This window comes from Nanorana parkeri, unplaced genomic scaffold, assembly GCF_000935625.1.
Source record: "Nanorana parkeri isolate BGI_ZX_2015 unplaced genomic scaffold, ASM93562v1 scaffold43, whole genome shotgun sequence".
NCBI classification, from domain to species: domain Eukaryota; kingdom Metazoa; phylum Chordata; class Amphibia; order Anura; family Dicroglossidae; genus Nanorana; species Nanorana parkeri.
In genome coordinates, this window is record NW_017306311.1 from 2011745 (window position 1) to 2028885 (window position 17141).

The following is a 17141-nucleotide window of genomic DNA, read 5'->3' on the forward strand; positions in this document are numbered from 1 at the left end:
CCCATAGGTCACTTTCACGCTATCTCTGCAACTTCCTTCCTGCTTGGACACTAGCAATGAACTGAGGCAAGCTGGTAGAGAGCGGGGTTATCTTGGGGTGGCCTACAATTTGTTTGTTTGCCAGTGTCCAATCCTCATGTAGGAGGCAGTATTACCTGAAGGTTAAGACTTCCTGTGAACATGATTGGGGTTCTAACTCTTTTCCACTAAACCAAAATCATGAAAATATAGCTGGAGTTACACTTTAAGCAAAACATATAAAAGGGTAAATAAAAGAGCATAGTAACCTTTGGATGCTTGGCTACTTCTGTCACTCCTTCTTCTGCTTCCGGAATGTTGACTGGGACAACCTGGCTCCTTGACAGGGCAGTAAACCGTGGAGCTATAGGATCTATCACCTAGCAGAGACAAATGCACAAGCAGATTAAGCACATGCAACCTGTGGATGGAAGCATCATTAAGTACCAAGTCAGACATTAACTGGTCTTTTACAAAATCAGAGAAGGAAACCTTATACACTAGCTTTTTCTGTTTTAAGTAGAAACAAAAAATGTGTTTTATAAAACTTTATATGAAACTGGTTGAAAGATGGCATACCTGCTGTGATTTAATCTACACTGGCTCTACTCTAGTGTGTGGAAGACATACTACAATTCGCAAACCCTTTACAAAGTTTTAACAGTGGCAGAAATTTAATCGGTATAGAAAATTGTCCCCCTGCTGGGCTTTAAAAAGGGTTCTACTCTCTACTAAAGGCCCGACAGACTGATGTCAAGTGTCATCCTATTGCTGCAGCTGCTACTACCATCATCAGGACCAGTAGTTAGCCTTGAATGCGTAGGAACAAGGAGGTGAAGCTTCACTTTGATTTATGCTTGCATGGGACCACAATAGTGACTGTGGCAGGGAAGAATAAGAAGGGATTTTAGTCAGCAGATTTCTGCACTGGAGTCACTGAGGTGCTAAACAGTTTGGTATATTTAGTAACTTATGTGTCATGGCAAAATGAATTAAAAAACACATACGCAGTACATCTCTGCAATACATACATATGTCTCCATGTTTTATTTTCTTAAAGTAAAGAAAAAAATGAACTGCCAGAGATCCAGTAAGCGCCTCACTTCCAGTAGTGAGCTTACAACTCTGCAGCCCGACAACCTGCGTTGTCACTGCCACCTAAATTCTCCACTTTTGTTGAACTATAGAACACCCGGCCTTCTAATGCCCGCTACCTAAGGAGGTACTCTGAAGTCCAGACAGGACTGACAACACTGGTTGGGATTTCAGAGAAGCAGAGGAAGTGTTCTTAACTCAGTACTAGACGTTAAACGTTCCGGGATTTCTAGCAAGATGAAAGGTAAATTTGGGGATTTACAGTTTTGAAAGTGAATCAGCATGGGCACATTTGCATGTATTGCAGAAATATACTGCATGCTTTTTTTTTTGCAGACATAAACACAATTCAACAAAAATCCTTTAGTTGGCTGCTGAAGATGCAACAGCGATCTGATCACTCTGCAATTTCATTTTTCGTGAAACAATCTAACCAAAATTTACATGGCAGAGACCCCAGGCTGCTCTATTATGTTAATATCTACCATCTCTGAGCTTTGATAATTGGCCCTCCATTGTGATGGTTGGCCCGATTAACAAAAAGCAAGGCTTACAGGGTGGAAGGAATGGGTCAAATCTTAAAAGGAGAACTATGGGGTTAAGGCTTTTCCCCATAGTTCTCCTTAGGGTAACGGGAGGACACAAACTAGCGTCCTCCCGTCACCCTAAGCTCAGTATACTGAGACGCCGAGGCTGAAGCAGATCCCGACAATTATGTCTGGATCCGCCCAGCTGCATGAGTGACAGCTGGCTCTGCCTATCTAGAGGCAGCGCCAGCTGTACCAGCCCCCTCCCAGTCAGCGCTGGCGGATCGGAGCGGGGAGGGTGGAATCCAGCCCCCCCTGTCACGGCTCTCTGCCGTGACAGGAACGAGAGGTGAGCGAACGCCGGTATGTGTTCGCTCACTTCTCGATCTGCTGAGCCGACCTGTGACAGTCTCATTGTCACAGGTCGGCTAGAACTATGAGGTGAGTGAAAAGCACTCACCTCATAGTTCTCCTTTAAGCTTCAAGGCTAAGGGCTTGCTCACACCAGCAGCCATGCTCAACTGCATCGCTGCTGGTGTGCGCATGTCTGGAAAGTGCTGATACACTCGATCAAGCCGAGTGTACAGGTAACATTTCATTGAGTTTTATGGGCTCACCACAGTGCGATGCTGTTGTATGAAGTCTCACTGCGGTGCGTTTTTTTAAAAAAAGTACTGCGTGCCGTACTTTTTTTTTTTTAGTGCACACCAGCAGCCATGCGGTTGATATACTGCACACCACTGGAACACAGTGGTGTGAACTGTCACCACCCATGACAAGGCAGTTTGCCTTGCCTTGCGTTCGAGCTGCGCTAAAAAGCGGCCAACAGGAACGGTTTGAACAAGACCAAGTCAACATTTTGGTAAAAATGTACTTTGAACATCGCATATTTTTAATATATTTATTTAAATTAGAACAAATGTACAGCTATGAAAGGTGCAGCAAATGCAGCTTCACAAGCTATTCTTCACATAAGAACAACTGACTGCAATGAATTCAGGTTTGTCCTTGTCCAAGTTTAACAAATTTAACTATTGAAAGGATTTTCTCTCACTTCATGCACTGGTGACAACTCTAAAATTTTGGATTTCCCATAATTTTCTTTCTCGGTGACGACTTTCACCAGGATAAACAGAGAGGGTGAATCTTCCCAATGGAGGCACAGACTGAAATAGAAGTCTAACCTGGGTCTAACCCTTCCTATCTCTTTGCAAATCTTTTTAAGGCAATCCAAGACATTTTAGTGTTATTTTAGATGACTAAGTCATCTTGGATTTGACTAGGAACAGGGAAACAGACTTGATGTGTCAGTAACATTGTCAGCAATTGCATCTCAATTCCATTTCTTGATTGCACAAACAAAAATCACATTAATAAATAGGATTTCTTCAAGCTGTTGTGTTCCTAGTTATCCATATGTAAATATATTGTTATTGGCAAGCAACTAAAATCCGGATGCTGGTACCTAATAGGACTGGCCATGACAATAATGATGAGTCTGGTATATGACAATTCTTTTTTGGGTCTATAAATCATAAAACTCTTCAGAACCCCTGGTTTATATACTTTTATATGCACAGCATAGCTACAAACACCACCATTCTCAGATAGATCTGTGTGTGCTCTGCTGAACATGATCCAGTGTCTAGTGTACATGTCTACAGAGCTTTGATCTTGTGAGAGCAGTGATAGCGTGATGTCCTTTCCTAATAACACATACACATCTAGATTCAAGACCAGTTATTGTCATCTTCAAGAAAGCATTGCATTTAAAAGGGGAGGAAGGCACAAACACAGGGAGAAGGTTGCATGCTAGACAGATGAAGACAAACAGCAAAGAAAATGTAAAACAAGCAATTGTTAGGCTGCACATCCGCAAGAACAAGGCAAGTCCAGGGGCTGGCTGGACTGAACGCTGGAACCATGAAACTGGAGCCAGTGGGTTTCATCCAAATGTATAAACTCTTTTTACAATGCTGATCAGCCTTCTGCTACACATATAAAGTGACTGTGCAAGTAACACAACTAAATTGTCTGAATGGTAGCTTGGAGCAATAGAAGTGGTTGCGTCGGGAAGCATTTCATTTGCGGCAACAGATTTATGGTTTGGTAGCCTCAAATGCCTAAATGAATGCGACCATAATATCTAAAGTGAGGCTCAGGAACTTATAATGGCTTTCCCTGCATAGTTTAGAGAAACTGTCACCTGCCCATTCAGGAAAAAGTAACAATGCCTGCTAAGTGCCCATTCCCCCCAGCAATCGATACTCATCAATCCACACTCCCTCGCTGTCCTCCAGTTGTAAGAGTTAAGCTCCAGAGTTGGATAGTGTCAGAGCTCACCTGGTTGCATGATCTCACTTACCCTTGCATGGGACAATGTTCAGGCCCGGTGTTTGGACACTCAGGCCACAGCACTGTCACATGCTCCCCCAAACCCGGACGCCCCAGAGAGGGGCTCCAATGGAGGCAGTAAAGGAACGTGGATGGCGGACTATCTCTTGTTGGAAGAGTGAGTGATCAGAAGGCACTGACACTTTGTTCTGAATGGAAGGTGACAGTGTCCCTTTAAAGTGCATCTAAAGCCAAACTTTTTGATCCAGTGACAATAGCCACCAAGGAAAAGAGAGAGGGTGAATCTCCTCAGTAGGAACACAGATAATAAAGAAAACCTGGTAGGAGGTGGTAATCAATTCCAACCCTACCCATAAGTAAAACAAAATGTTTTGGCTTCACATATACTTTAAAGAAAAGCATTATAAAATCATCTAGACCATGGAAAGAGCAGGAAGGAACAGCTTTCATTAGCTTTAAGAGACAACAAAGCCAAACAACTGTAACTGCAGCTGGTGTGGAGAATCTCTATCATCCTTTCAAACAATATTATGGATAGAATTTCCCCCCCAATCCATGTGTTAGTTAGTAGCCCTTTATTAATAAGTATAATGTTGTATAAGGTTCAATGTACTATGCCTGCCAGCCAGCCCCTGAACACAACACAATCAGAAGCCTCCGGAAACCTGGGCTCCGCTCATTCTTTTAATATTTAATGAAATCAGCCTTTTAAAAAGGAAAACTCCAGCTTCAGTAAGAAATGGATAGAATATATATAATTGCTATGCAAGCCATTTTGTAATTTAATGACTTAAAAGATTTACTTTCCATTCCAATCAGCACCCAGTCATCTATAAATGCCAAAACAAATGACATTTCTCTTTCTTGAAACCACTGCAATGGCATTTCCCAGAATCCTCCTCTCCTGCTTCTGTAGATGCCAGCTGTCACACATCAGCTCTATCGATCAAGAACTGAGCAAACACATACCGCAAATCACTCAGTTCACGATCTTCTCCCTGTGTAGAGCGGTGACTGTCAGTCATCCCCCTCAGGGATTTCCCCCTCCCCTCTCCTTTCCTCCAGCACTCATTGGAGGGACAGACAGGGGAGGGGGCGGGCACAGCTGGCTCTGGCTCTAGAGAGGCAGAGCCAGCTGTCAATCAGGGTGGATCCCGTCAATATTGTCAGGATCTTTCCCAGCTGCTGCGCGGCTCTGCACTGTAAGAATATAGCGGGCAATACACGAGAAGGACTCAACCCTGGGGACAGACTTATCAATTTTAAATGAATGACAGGTTCACTTCAAGCTTTGGTGAGATACCTGCTCATCAGGAGGTTTGCACTGTCCCAGACAACACTCAGAATGATCATGTGATTATAATAAAGGCTGACCCCTTCTGCTTATTACTTAGATAATTCTAGTGAACTTGGCAAAGTCTTTATATCTCAGAAGCAGGTAAGGAGCTACAGTTCAGTTTGCCAAACCCTTTTTTTGTTTTGATCTCAACAAAGCTGGAGTTTCACTTCAAATTCTATGGCACATGCTAATTTGGGAAATGCTACACATGCTATAGGACCAACCAAATTATAACAGAATATTGTGGGAGAGGAGTAAAGTCACTGACAGTTTTCACTTTAGGCAGGATGCATTCACTGCAGTTACGAGTGCTAAATAAGTGCTCAACCTGAGTCCAAGGTTTATCTTTAAGTACATTTTCTTGACATTAAGAAAATTGTGATGCTTTATATCACATCATGATCAAGTTCTTATACAGTATTGTTGTACTCCCTCTAGTGGTCAGTAGTACGTCAGACAGCACAAGCAGTATATTTATTGAATGGCTATTGTGAGAAAATTGGTAACAGAGTAAAGCTGGCCATACACTAAGATTTATTTTATTCAGCCTGCAGCATGGACGCACGAATCTCCCACTGTGGCTATTGTATTTTCACAGATGGCACATGCCGCTATCAGAATACGTGAACAGTGAATGCATCTCATTGGCTGCAGTCACCTTTCAGCCAAAGATTTTCGGGCCAGCTCCTTATTCATTCAACGTCTGTTGAGCCAGTAGGCACATCCATATAATAATTATGTCCAATTCCTGTAAATTGGCCAAAATTCTAACAGTGTATAGCCAATCTAAGTCAACTTAACACTTTTTATAAATGGTGGGCAATAAGCAAAAGGAAACCAGAGCTCCAGTGGTCATGCTGTGGCTCACCCTGCTACCCTCATGTCTCGGAAGGCCAATAAGGCTTGCCCATCACAATCTGCACTCAGAAAAGAAGTGGCTAAACATAGCAAGCCCTGGTTAATTTTTGTTTTAAAGTGTCTCCGGGATTTTAAGAAATAAACTGATCCACCATGCAGGCACTGGGAGGGAGGTGCCTGCACTATTATTCCATTGGGGTTACCCTTAGTATCAGGACCACAGTAGACTTTAAAACAAAGCAAAACGTTTGCTTTATCTGCCCCTGCCCAGCAGCACAAACCTTTCCTTCACTTGCATGCTGCTCTGTTCAGCTGCCGGGAGTGAGGAAAACACATGGCATGGAAGAGCATATGATTCACATGATGACAGCACTGGGCTAATCACCAAGCACCAAGACTCTCACACAGGAAGGGTTCATAGCCCTGTGTGAGCTGCGACTTGGGTGACTCAAGTAGTTTACATAGGGTGGCTTCTCCTGCTCCAGGCAGCCAAATGGAGTGATTGGGGAGTAAAGGAAAGGGCTGCTTGGAGGGAGACATTAGAGCTCAATCAGACAGGCGTGCACACCAATAAAAAAAAGGTGGGATCTGTTAGGTGTGGAGAAAAAGGATAATGTGCACTTATCCTTAATGGCTCATTCAGATGGGCGTGCATGCCCATAGAAAGATCTGATCCCAGAAGGGACAGGTTCTGTGTGTAGTTGTGCGCAGCAGCCTGTTCTTCCCACTGTCTGTGTCTAAGTGTAGGCACCCGGACCTGCACAAATGTAATTGCATGCAGTCGCATCCTCCCATAGGGCAATTGCACACAGCAGCTGTCCCTTCTGGGATCTGATCTTTTTAAGGGCATGCACGCCCATCTGAATGAGCCATAAAGGATAAGTGAACGTATCCATTTTTTTGTCCCCCACCTAACAGATCACACCTTCCCCCTCCAAATATTCATACTTACCTCAATCCATCATCCACTGTCTCCTGTGTTTGTTGACATCCCATGCCACAAGTCCTCTCTCTCTTGGCCACACCTGCATAGTATAGCCCCATAGGCTTCTATAGGGCTCATCTACTTTCGTCTCCTGCCCAGGAAAACTACTTTAGATCCATAGACTTCTATAAAGCTTTATTGCACAGGCAATGTCAAGAGAGAGAGGACATGTGGTGCAGAATCCAACAAACAGGAGGCAGCAGGCATCTGTAGAGGGGGAGAGTGGGATCTGTTAGGTTAGGGGAGGGGGACAAAAAGAATAAGTGTATGTGGTCTGAAAGTTCATTTATTCTATACAGAGAACCTGTTGCTTTGCCCTGTATGGGCAAGGCACTGGTTAACTTCCGCATCAGATTACCCAATATACAGATGACCACTAGAAAGAGAATTTACAAATCTGTACATGAAAATACAAATACCCACAGTATTAAAAATGAGTTTGTCCCTTCAAAATTACTTTCAGATAAACATAACAATTACTTAAAATGTATCATTCATAAAAACATTAAAACAATTGTGTATTTCCCAAATGTAATATCTCAACTAGAAATATATTTTCTGTGATCTAGTTTTAATACATAATGCTGTTCTGATAATGTAGATGGACATTAAAGCTAAATTAATATGACGACCCAACCGCACCTCCTCCACAGACAAGCGTGCAGCTTTGGCTCTGGCTGAAAAGCAGGCTTGCCAGAAGGAGGGCGTGTAGCTACAAAACAGACGGGGATTATAAAGCCACCAAACGCACATCATTATGTGGCACTGGGACATATGCAAAGTATAACCTGGTCCTCCCCGTACAGCAGTGAATGCACCTTGCCAAGCACACAGTGTTTTCTAACGCTAAAGCTGCGAGTCAGTTGAGCAGTGATGCAATGTGATTGTGTTCTTCGCAAAATAACAGAGGAAGCAATGTTGGCTTACAGAACTGTAAGCTATATGCCAAAGGCTAAACGGAATGCAACGGGAAATAAAAAACTAATAACAGCAATGAGTAGTAATACCTTCTTACAGATAGCTCGCAGCTTGAAAGCAGAGAAATGAAATGCAGAGTTTTCAGATCAATTTCACGGCAAGTTCCCCTCCCAAAAGTCAACGTTTGGTCGGGACAAGTTTACATGAACACAAGGGCCAAGGGGCAGACAAGCCTGCAGGACATTCTACAATGCACTGCAGACTACAGGAACAGATAAATAGTTATGGGGGGAGGGGGTATGCACACTATAGAATGTACCCTAATACATAGGAGTCACTTCTTACCTTCTTATTGAAAGCCCAAATCTTGTCCCATTCCATGTTTACAACAGACCTGGAAGATCCCTAAAAAATAAGAGAAGAAAATGAGATGAACAATTGTTCCTGGGAGCAATCCTATCAGCGCTTCCTCTGCTGTGCTGTATTAAGTCTTGTCAAATGATTATGCTACTAAATTCACAACACAAACAGGATAAGCATCAGAACGGCAGGCTTTTCGAAAGTAAGCCCTTGCAATGGGGCTACACGGTAAGGGTTAAAGGCTCGTTGTGTAGTTACTAAGTAACAGAATAAAGGAGATACACTCTCCTGATCCTCAGTTTTGTGGCAGTCAGCGCTCACCTCTCTCCCTTCTGGCCATGGTATGGCCCTCGGCGTCCTCATGTCTAATGCAGGAGAATGGACCTGTATTAGATCTGATGAGGTCAGCAAGGCTTAGACCACCTGAGCCAGGGGGAGAAGAGGCTGCAGGGAGCGGTCTTAGCAGCCAGGTGGGATCGAGGATCAGATAAGTATATTTTCTTTATTTGCGCCTCTAAACCAAAATGAGCAGTTTACCCTTGCAGTGCGGGGGTCGCCCCACTGCGGGGATTGATTTTGAAAATCCTGGAGTTGCTCTTTAAAGTGCTACTATGAAATAAAAAAATTATGCGTGAGATTCTGTGTCAGTAGCCTTAAAGTGACACTAAATCAGTTAAATCCAAAAAATGCATTCAAGTACTCTATTAACAAAAATGTATCTTACTTGCGTATCACTCGACTGTAGATCCTCAAATCATCTCTGAATTGGTGCGGACACTGTCCTTCCTTCTGGAGGGTGACTACTTTTGTTGCCCATGGTCCCTGTGTGTGTTATAAAACAGCCACCCCTCCAAGCTCGCTCCCAAGATAGACTATCTCAATAGAAATTAGTAAACGAAAGGTGAGATTGTAGTCCATCACAGGAGCAAGCTTGGAGGGGTGGCTGCTTTACACCACACACAGGGACCATGGGAAACAAAAGTAGCCACCCTCCGGAAGGAAGGACAGTGTCAGCACATTTTTTTTAGCCTATGTATGTGAATGGGAATATGTATCAAATATAATTTGGCTGCAAAAGTGGAAATACACTTTAAATAAACACAGAGCAGCCTTCATTTACTCATTTTACTACAGCCCTAAGATAACAGTCTGCTGCATGTATCCATACCATGAAAAAAATACAACTGCAGAACTAAGTAGCCGTATTCAGATGTAACATGTTAAAACTGGACTCCAGGCTTATACAGTATATAAGAGACAAATGAATGCGGCCCTGCATAGGGACACGGCTGCAATGCAGCTTTTTCTTTTACCTGAGCAGCAATGAATTGCTTCAGCCCCTCCACAGACATGCCCCTTCGTAGGACGCCTCGTACGGTTGGGAACCTGGGGTCATCCCTGAAAGAGAAAAATCTGTATATTAAAGCTGAATTCCAGTCAAACAGCTCCATACACAGATGGCATACAAAGAGGTGTTTTACCTGCAAAAGTATTTGTATTTCTGTCTATCCAGTCTCAAGATTTACACCACCCTGCCACACAGCTCTGTCTGGCAAAGGAAGGGGACATGACTTTTCTATGCTTCAGTGTTACTTTTACCTACAGTTCTCCTTTCCCACCGCCACCCTGGGACTGGACACTGCAAGGAGAAGCAGCACACTAATGAGCTCATCTCTCTGATCTCTCTTCCTATCATGCTCCTTGCACTGCAGCACAAGTGACTTCCTCTTTGTTCTGCTTCTGCCTCCTCCCTCTTTGAGCTCTGCTGTACAGATTGTATAATAGATTATAAAAGGCTGATGTGTGTGCGCTGGTGGTGAAGGTCCGGGGTGAGGGGGGTGGAGTGATGCTGGGTAAAAGACCTCAGAAGGATCTGGTTCATGTGCTGGTGTTCAGTTCTTTGCACTGTGCACTTTGCATTTATTTTGTAGTTTTGGAGAAAATAGGCGGTCATACTGGAATCATGGGGGTCATCTGGTTGTGACTGTTATATATACCTACGCTACCACACATGGTATTTTGCCACTCTATGTTGCCTTGAGAAAGGGACCCCTCGAGGCCCCGAAAAGTCAGTACGCGTCTGTGATGCGGTTCTTCACAATAAATTTGTGAAACACAATTACATGTCTGGAATGCTGGTGATTTTAAATTTTTTGAAGTAGGAGCTGATGGTGTGGCTGCCGGGTTTTCCCATCTACAGACACACCAGCATGTCTCCATGTATTAATCTCATTAAAATGGAAAAAATAAACTATGACCTGCATGGCTATCAGCCATGTAGGACACAATGACATTAGATGATGACACTGTATAAATTCTGGCACTTAGAGAGTTCATATTACAGTGAGCAGACTCAGAGACCCACGGACAACACAAGTACTACCTGTGCTATTCTGTATACAGAGCTCTATAGCTCAACCTGGAATTTACACACACATGCACACAACACACGCACACAACACACACGTTACCTAGTCAAAGCTAGGAGTCCTCAACTTCTCTCTAAAAAAACATCACAGGCAGAGACAGTGTGCCTAAAAGCAACAACTTGAGCTGTGCCACCTCTTTACAAAGCCCAAAATGCTCTGGGAATTCCAGGTCAAGTGTTAAATGAATAACAAATAATTATATGAGCTGTGCAAACTATATACAAATGTACCAACTTAAAAAAAATAACTGCCCGAAAACCATTAGTTTCCCTTTAACTGCCTCCGGGCCGGCCGTAGTAGAAAAACGGCCGGCCCGGAGCTCTCTAGATCTGAGCGGGCGTCTCTAGACGTCCGCTCAGACAAAGAGGAATTTGACCCATATCTTTGGAATGACAACAAATACACCTTTAGAAATGTTTAGTAATGGCAATCTACAGATACTTCCAGATAATTTTTATTCTTTGCATACCTTATTTCAATTTTCCTCCCCATTCTTCTTACAGTGGCCATGTTACCTGAGGGCAGGTTACTAGATCTCCCTTTACTTCCTGGAACTCTAGCACATGTGACCATGCACATTATCTGAGGGGAGGAAAATGCTTTCCCTGGGATCTTGTGAGATTACAGATGAGATTTCCTAGCAATGCTCTGCTGATGTAATCTTCCCAGGATGCAATGCTTGGGCCCATTACATCATGTGTGCCAAAGTGGACCAGGAAGTAGAAAAAAAGAAATTGTAAGTAAAATAAAATTGTTTGTTTAGCTAATGAATGTGAGACGATTTCATATCAGCATGTAGAACTGTTGTGATTTTTTTTTTTTGTCAAAAGGGGGTAAAGGTCTGCTTTAAGAAAAAACAAGGGCTGACTATTCTGTAATTCAAGAGTCTTGCACGGGTATCTTTTACAGTGCATCACGCTAGCAGCAGAGGACTGGACTAAAACAACTAAACATGCATTTATTTTTATTTTTTTATTGAAATGACTATGGTGACACATTATGCAGACATTCTAGGTCTAGGTATAAACAGTGCTGAGCAGATTAGTTCTAATGTCCCCCAATTCTAGCTAAATTTTGGATTTCAATTATTGCTACAAGTTACAGCTCAGACATTACTTTTTGAGGTGAACAACCTGTCTTAGTCAGTAATCACCAGAATGTAGTCAAACATGAACCAGTAACTGGAGTTTACACGTACCAACCATCCACAAGGCCTTCATTGACGAACCAAGTCAGTCTTCTCTTGGACAGCACGGTGTTGTTGAGGTTCAGACGACTATACTCCCAGATGTAGGGCTTTCGGATTCCCAAAGCATTAATGATCCAGTAAAACTGTTCATCCCGATCGTGATATTCGGTTGTACGGAGAGCATGCGTCACTCCCTCCACACTGTCAACTATGGGGCAGGCAAAGTCATATGTGGGATAGATGCTGGAAGGGACAGCAAAGTACATGTTGTGTCAGGCGGAGTAGAAATAAAAAAGCTAAAAACACCGAGAATGATGTGGCAGAGATTTTCTTTACTAAAATGCAATTTTTTAGCAGGGTAGTAAAAATGATACATTTGCCTTGTGTTACATAAGCTTCCAGACAATGATCACACTGCACTTACTTAAACTTGTTTCCTGTCCGTGGATGTGGCTGAGTCTTGCAACGGAACAAAGTGGGGTCTCGCATGCAGCCATTGTTAGAGTTCATGTCGATCTTAGCCCGCAGACAGCAGGTCTGACCGTACTTTGTGCCCTTCTTCATTTCTTCCCACATCTGCTTATTCTTCTCCACGGCTGGAAGGAGAAAAACAGGATTCATGAGCTCCTTGTTTTGGAGACTTTTGGGGGACACAGGAAGACTTTCATCTGTGGGTTATACTGCCACCTACAGGAAGACTGGACACTAGCAAACAAAAACAACAACAAAACTGTACGCCAGCCCAAGATAACCCCTCATTCTACCAGCATGCATCAGGTCTGTAACAAAGCAGTTCAGAGAGGAGAATCAAATACAGATGGTTGGGACCTGTACCCCTCAATGGACTTGACAGTGAATACAAAATTCCTATTTTCTATAGAAGGACACAGAGTTTTTAACCTTTGGGACATCTGAAAGCAGTCCAACTGAGGGGTGGCCAACACAGCAAAGAAAAGGCAAACTGGTATAAGAATTATTCTACCTGCAGCTGGGCGGGACCTACAGGACTGGTCTCCTCCCACAGCCTGTAACTGGATAGTAAAAGGAGAAGCAGCAGACTAATGAGCTTATGTCTGCCTCTCAACTCCTACAAGCATGCTCCTTACTAGCACATAAGCACTGCATCCCAGTCTGAGCTCTGATGCACAGGGGACTAAAAGAGGCCAATGCCAAATTACCTTTAGGAACTTGCACTGCTGGCATATAAAAAAAAAACATTTTATTTCTGCCTGATGTTCAGTTTTAAATTGTTAATATGACCCATAATGTCTGTATTACTTACAGTTATTCCTGTGCTTGGACTCCGTTCTCTGTTCACGCTCGGCTTTCATCTGTTCAGCAGGAGTGTCGTCCGCATAGGCCTTCCCCTCATTTATCAGCTTCTCTGCATACTGGATAATCTTATCAAAGTGGTCAGAGGTGTATGTAAACTGGTCAGGCTTGATCTGCAGCATGGAAACATCTTCCAGGATAACCTGAGCAAAAAATAAATGATAGCTTCAACAGCTACACGAATCAAAATGCTGACCTAGGTAGAAACCACTTGTATCTTTATAAATTTTGACAAGAGTGTTAAAGCCAAGATCCAGACACAGCCGCCCCCCTCCCTTGGACGAGCGCTGTATTTAGGTACGTTGTCCTTGAAACTTTCCAAGATCCAGGACTTGGCTGACCAATTCTCCTCCAAGCAGAAAATAACTGTGATGACCTCCCTGAGACACATGTGAAAAAAAAAAGCTAGCACCTTGCCAATTTAATCTTCAATTCAATTCTTAAACAGTTGTAGTGTGTTATTCATGGATTCCGATTTCTGTCATTGCTGACGCTGCTTTTACACATGTGCATGCATGCAGTGTATGGGCTATGGCGTGCACTCTCATTTTTAATGGCACCCCATATATGCACAAAACAAATGTACTTGACTCTCGTTCAGCTTTTTGAAGTTGCTTTTTGGCATGACATGCTCAGGGCTCATTACAAAGAAATGTGCCTGTTCATCGCACGTTCATCTCCGAGCCTGACGAAGGGGACCCTGTGTGGCCATGAAAGCGCTTGCCAATGAGAGACAGCATCTGTCAATAAATGAGCACCTAATTGCTGTTATTATCGTTGTTGGAGTACTGGTGACGTCTTCCTTTTTGTCTACGTGTGGCGGCGCCATCTGCAGTCATTTCGAGCACCCGTTTTTTTGGGGGGGAATCCCGGTAAGGAGTGCGGCAAGTTTTCTTTTTTCTTGTTCATTGAAGCGGACGCACCAGAAAATGTGTGAAAAAAGTTTGCACTAATCTTAAAAAGGCCCTGGCAGCCTACCTCTACTGTACTCTCCACATCCTATCTACTGGTCTGCTTGTTATCCCAATGAAAGCGACACGAAACTCAGGAGTTATCTCTTAAAAATGCATTCACGTATCTTAACTATTAACAAAACTGCCCCTTATTTGGGTATCACTCGGCTGTAGATCCTCCAATCATCTCTCATGTTGACACTGTCCTTCCTTCTGGAGGGTGTCTACTTTTGTGCCCCATGGTTCCTGTGTGTGTTGTAATGTATCCACCGCTCCAAGCTCACTTCCATGATGGACTATAACTTGAAGGTTGTTTTAAAGCCGGCCAGAGCTTTATCAAGGGACTGGCGTGTGATTTCAATGTTAGATTTTTTATTTTTTTTTAAACTGCTGCTTTGTGTAGTCACCTTACAGCTTTAAACTAGACCTACTGTTATACTAGCTCTGACTTTTTAGCAAGACCTCTGGTTCAAGGAAGCAGTAAAGTTAGTTGCAGGCAGCCCAATAATCCTCCTTTTGAATCTGAACTGCACCTTCAATAGATTATCATGAAGGCAGTTTAACTTTAAAGGTAATAAAAATGGAGAACCTGTGAAGTAGAGAGGACCTAGCACTCCCAGTACTATAGAGAGGTTTGTTTGCCCTTTATTGCTCCTGCTTCAAGAAACCATTGCATCAGCTACTCATTTAAGGCTGATTTGGGAAGAATCTTCTATAATGCTGCAATAACGATGAGACGATGTCACTAACAGATCAGCTGAATGGAACAGAACGGGACCAACTCTCTTTTTTTGGATTACTTACCCTCAGCACCACTTTTAAGTACTTGACTATGTAGCCTTGCCCAGGGCAGAAACAGCCTTTGCAGTAAAAATAGCCCCAGTCAGCTCCTGGTGTACATATGTGCCGTTTACCCCAATTATTCCTATGGCTGGAGTTGTATTCTTCCGGATGGCTGAGGGGCCACCATGAGAATAGACAAGCCATAAGAATGAATGGAGAGGCTTATATGCGTAGTAGGAATTGAACATGGTTGTGGCTTTTTCTGTAAAGACTGAACAGCACCAGGCAGGGCTGCACAGTGAAGATCCCGGCAGTGGAGTTGAAGTTTGGAATTTACATAGGTGACTAATTCAAGTGGTTGGGGGTTAACATTTAGGGATAAACGTGACTAAATAGGTGATGTTACCTTTTCAAAGTCTTCCTTCTCTTTCTCTGGGTTGGTGTCATCAAATCTCATAATGAGTTTCCCCTTGAAGTTCACCTGATAGTGCTGGTTGAGAAGAGCAGCCTTGGCGTGTCCAATATGTAGATACCTGGAAAAAACCCCCAATGAGAAATCATACAGTACAAGACTGATTCCATACACTTATAGGGTTCATGTATATGGACATTTAGCAAGTCAAATGCAGTATGCCCTCGAGTGCTTCTGAGTTGTTTTGATTTGCATTTCTACTTCTCACAGTTGCATTGATTAGCTTTGTTTCTTATTAACTTGGTATGGAAAAGAAAAAGCAGCTCAAAAGCAAAAAAAAAAAAAAAGCTCATGTGCTCAATCCCTTTGAACCCAACCCCAGATAAAACTTTATAATGTGTTTAACCCCTTCGTGACTGACGACGTACAGTGTACGTCGCCAGCATCGGGGCTGTTTAAACAGACTCCCGGTGACTTTTGCCGCCGGGAATCTGTTTAAACGTGTAGAGCCGACTGTCGGCTTTACAACAGAAGCGATCCTGGCGACTTACCTGTTGCCAGATCGCTTCTGCGTCACGAAGAAGGGGCCAACCCCGGTTCCTGGGCTGTCAGTTCTGGGCTCCTGGAGCCCAGCTATAAGCTATTGAAGTGCGATCTGCACTTCAATAGCTTATTTCCAGTGTAAAGGTGACACTGGGGGTCTTTTGGACCCCCAGCATCACCTTAAAGAGTACCTGTCACCATCTTCTATCACATGGTGGGGCTTGTAAGCCCCCCCATGTGATAGCAGTCAAAGTAAAGTTAAAAAAAAGAGAAAAAGTTTTTGAAAATTAAATTTAAATAAAATAAATCTAATAATAATAAAAAAATTAAAAGTCCCCCGCGAACGTGTAAAAGGGTTAGAACCTGTTAGGAAATAAAGTGATGTAAATCTTTCCAATGAGGACACACACACACACTAGTAGAGCGAAGACGACATGCCAGTGTTTTTTTTTTTTTTTTTTACAGTCTATCTTCATGTTACATAAAAACCAGAAAGAAATTTAAAAGTTTTCCCACTCTATGCAAGATCGACTGACATTGGGCTTCAGATCTCATGCACATGGGCACAGTGGACCATACACTGTATAAACCTGCTGTATTCCTGCGTCTGGAAGTCACAGCTGTTGCCTACAGCTGCCTGTACAATTCAAATGACAAGGCGGGCTGTACGCTGGTAAATACTGGTCCATGTACATACAGGTACGGATGTACACCCCAGGATGCAGACTGTCAAGCGACATACATCCTAACCTGCACACATGAATATGACTCACATGAATATGACTGTATAAAAATAGCACTTATCACTTATAAAACATCAATATGCTGCCATCGTCTCTCATCTGAGAAACAGAGGTGCATTTCGAGCCATCACCCCAAGCTACTTCCTTGTTTTGCATACCCTCCAGGTTTACTTGTTAGTAGGTTCCATAGAACATCCTTCTCATTCTTGTAATATGCAGCCAAATTATTTTTCAAACCTTAGCGCTGTGTTGCCTATCTCCTATTTTCAGTGTTCACCCCCTTTCAAAGCAGCTCTGTAATC

General features: G+C 43.1%; 1 protein-coding gene across 4 annotated transcripts in view; it reads right to left on the reverse strand.

The window, feature by feature from the left end:
* EPRS (glutamyl-prolyl-tRNA synthetase) overlaps nt 1–17141 on the reverse strand; it is a 68865-nt gene that overhangs the window by 35483 nt on the left and 16241 nt on the right. For 2 of the 4 annotated variants that reach the window (XM_018572200.1, XM_018572216.1), the window contains exons 7-14: nt 15548–15674; nt 13356–13548; nt 12498–12669; nt 12083–12316; nt 9769–9853; nt 8441–8500; nt 8185–8205; nt 288–398 (exon numbers count right to left, since the gene is read on the reverse strand). In XM_018572200.1, coding sequence (XP_018427702.1) covers nt 288–398; nt 8185–8205; nt 8441–8500; nt 9769–9853; nt 12083–12316; nt 12498–12669; nt 13356–13548; nt 15548–15674 — 1003 coding nt within the window. The remainder of the gene's footprint in view (nt 1–287; nt 399–8184; nt 8206–8440; nt 8501–9768; nt 9854–12082; nt 12317–12497; nt 12670–13355; nt 13549–15547; nt 15675–17141) is intronic. The other 2 variants (XM_018572208.1, XM_018572225.1) reach the window with 1 other exon arrangement.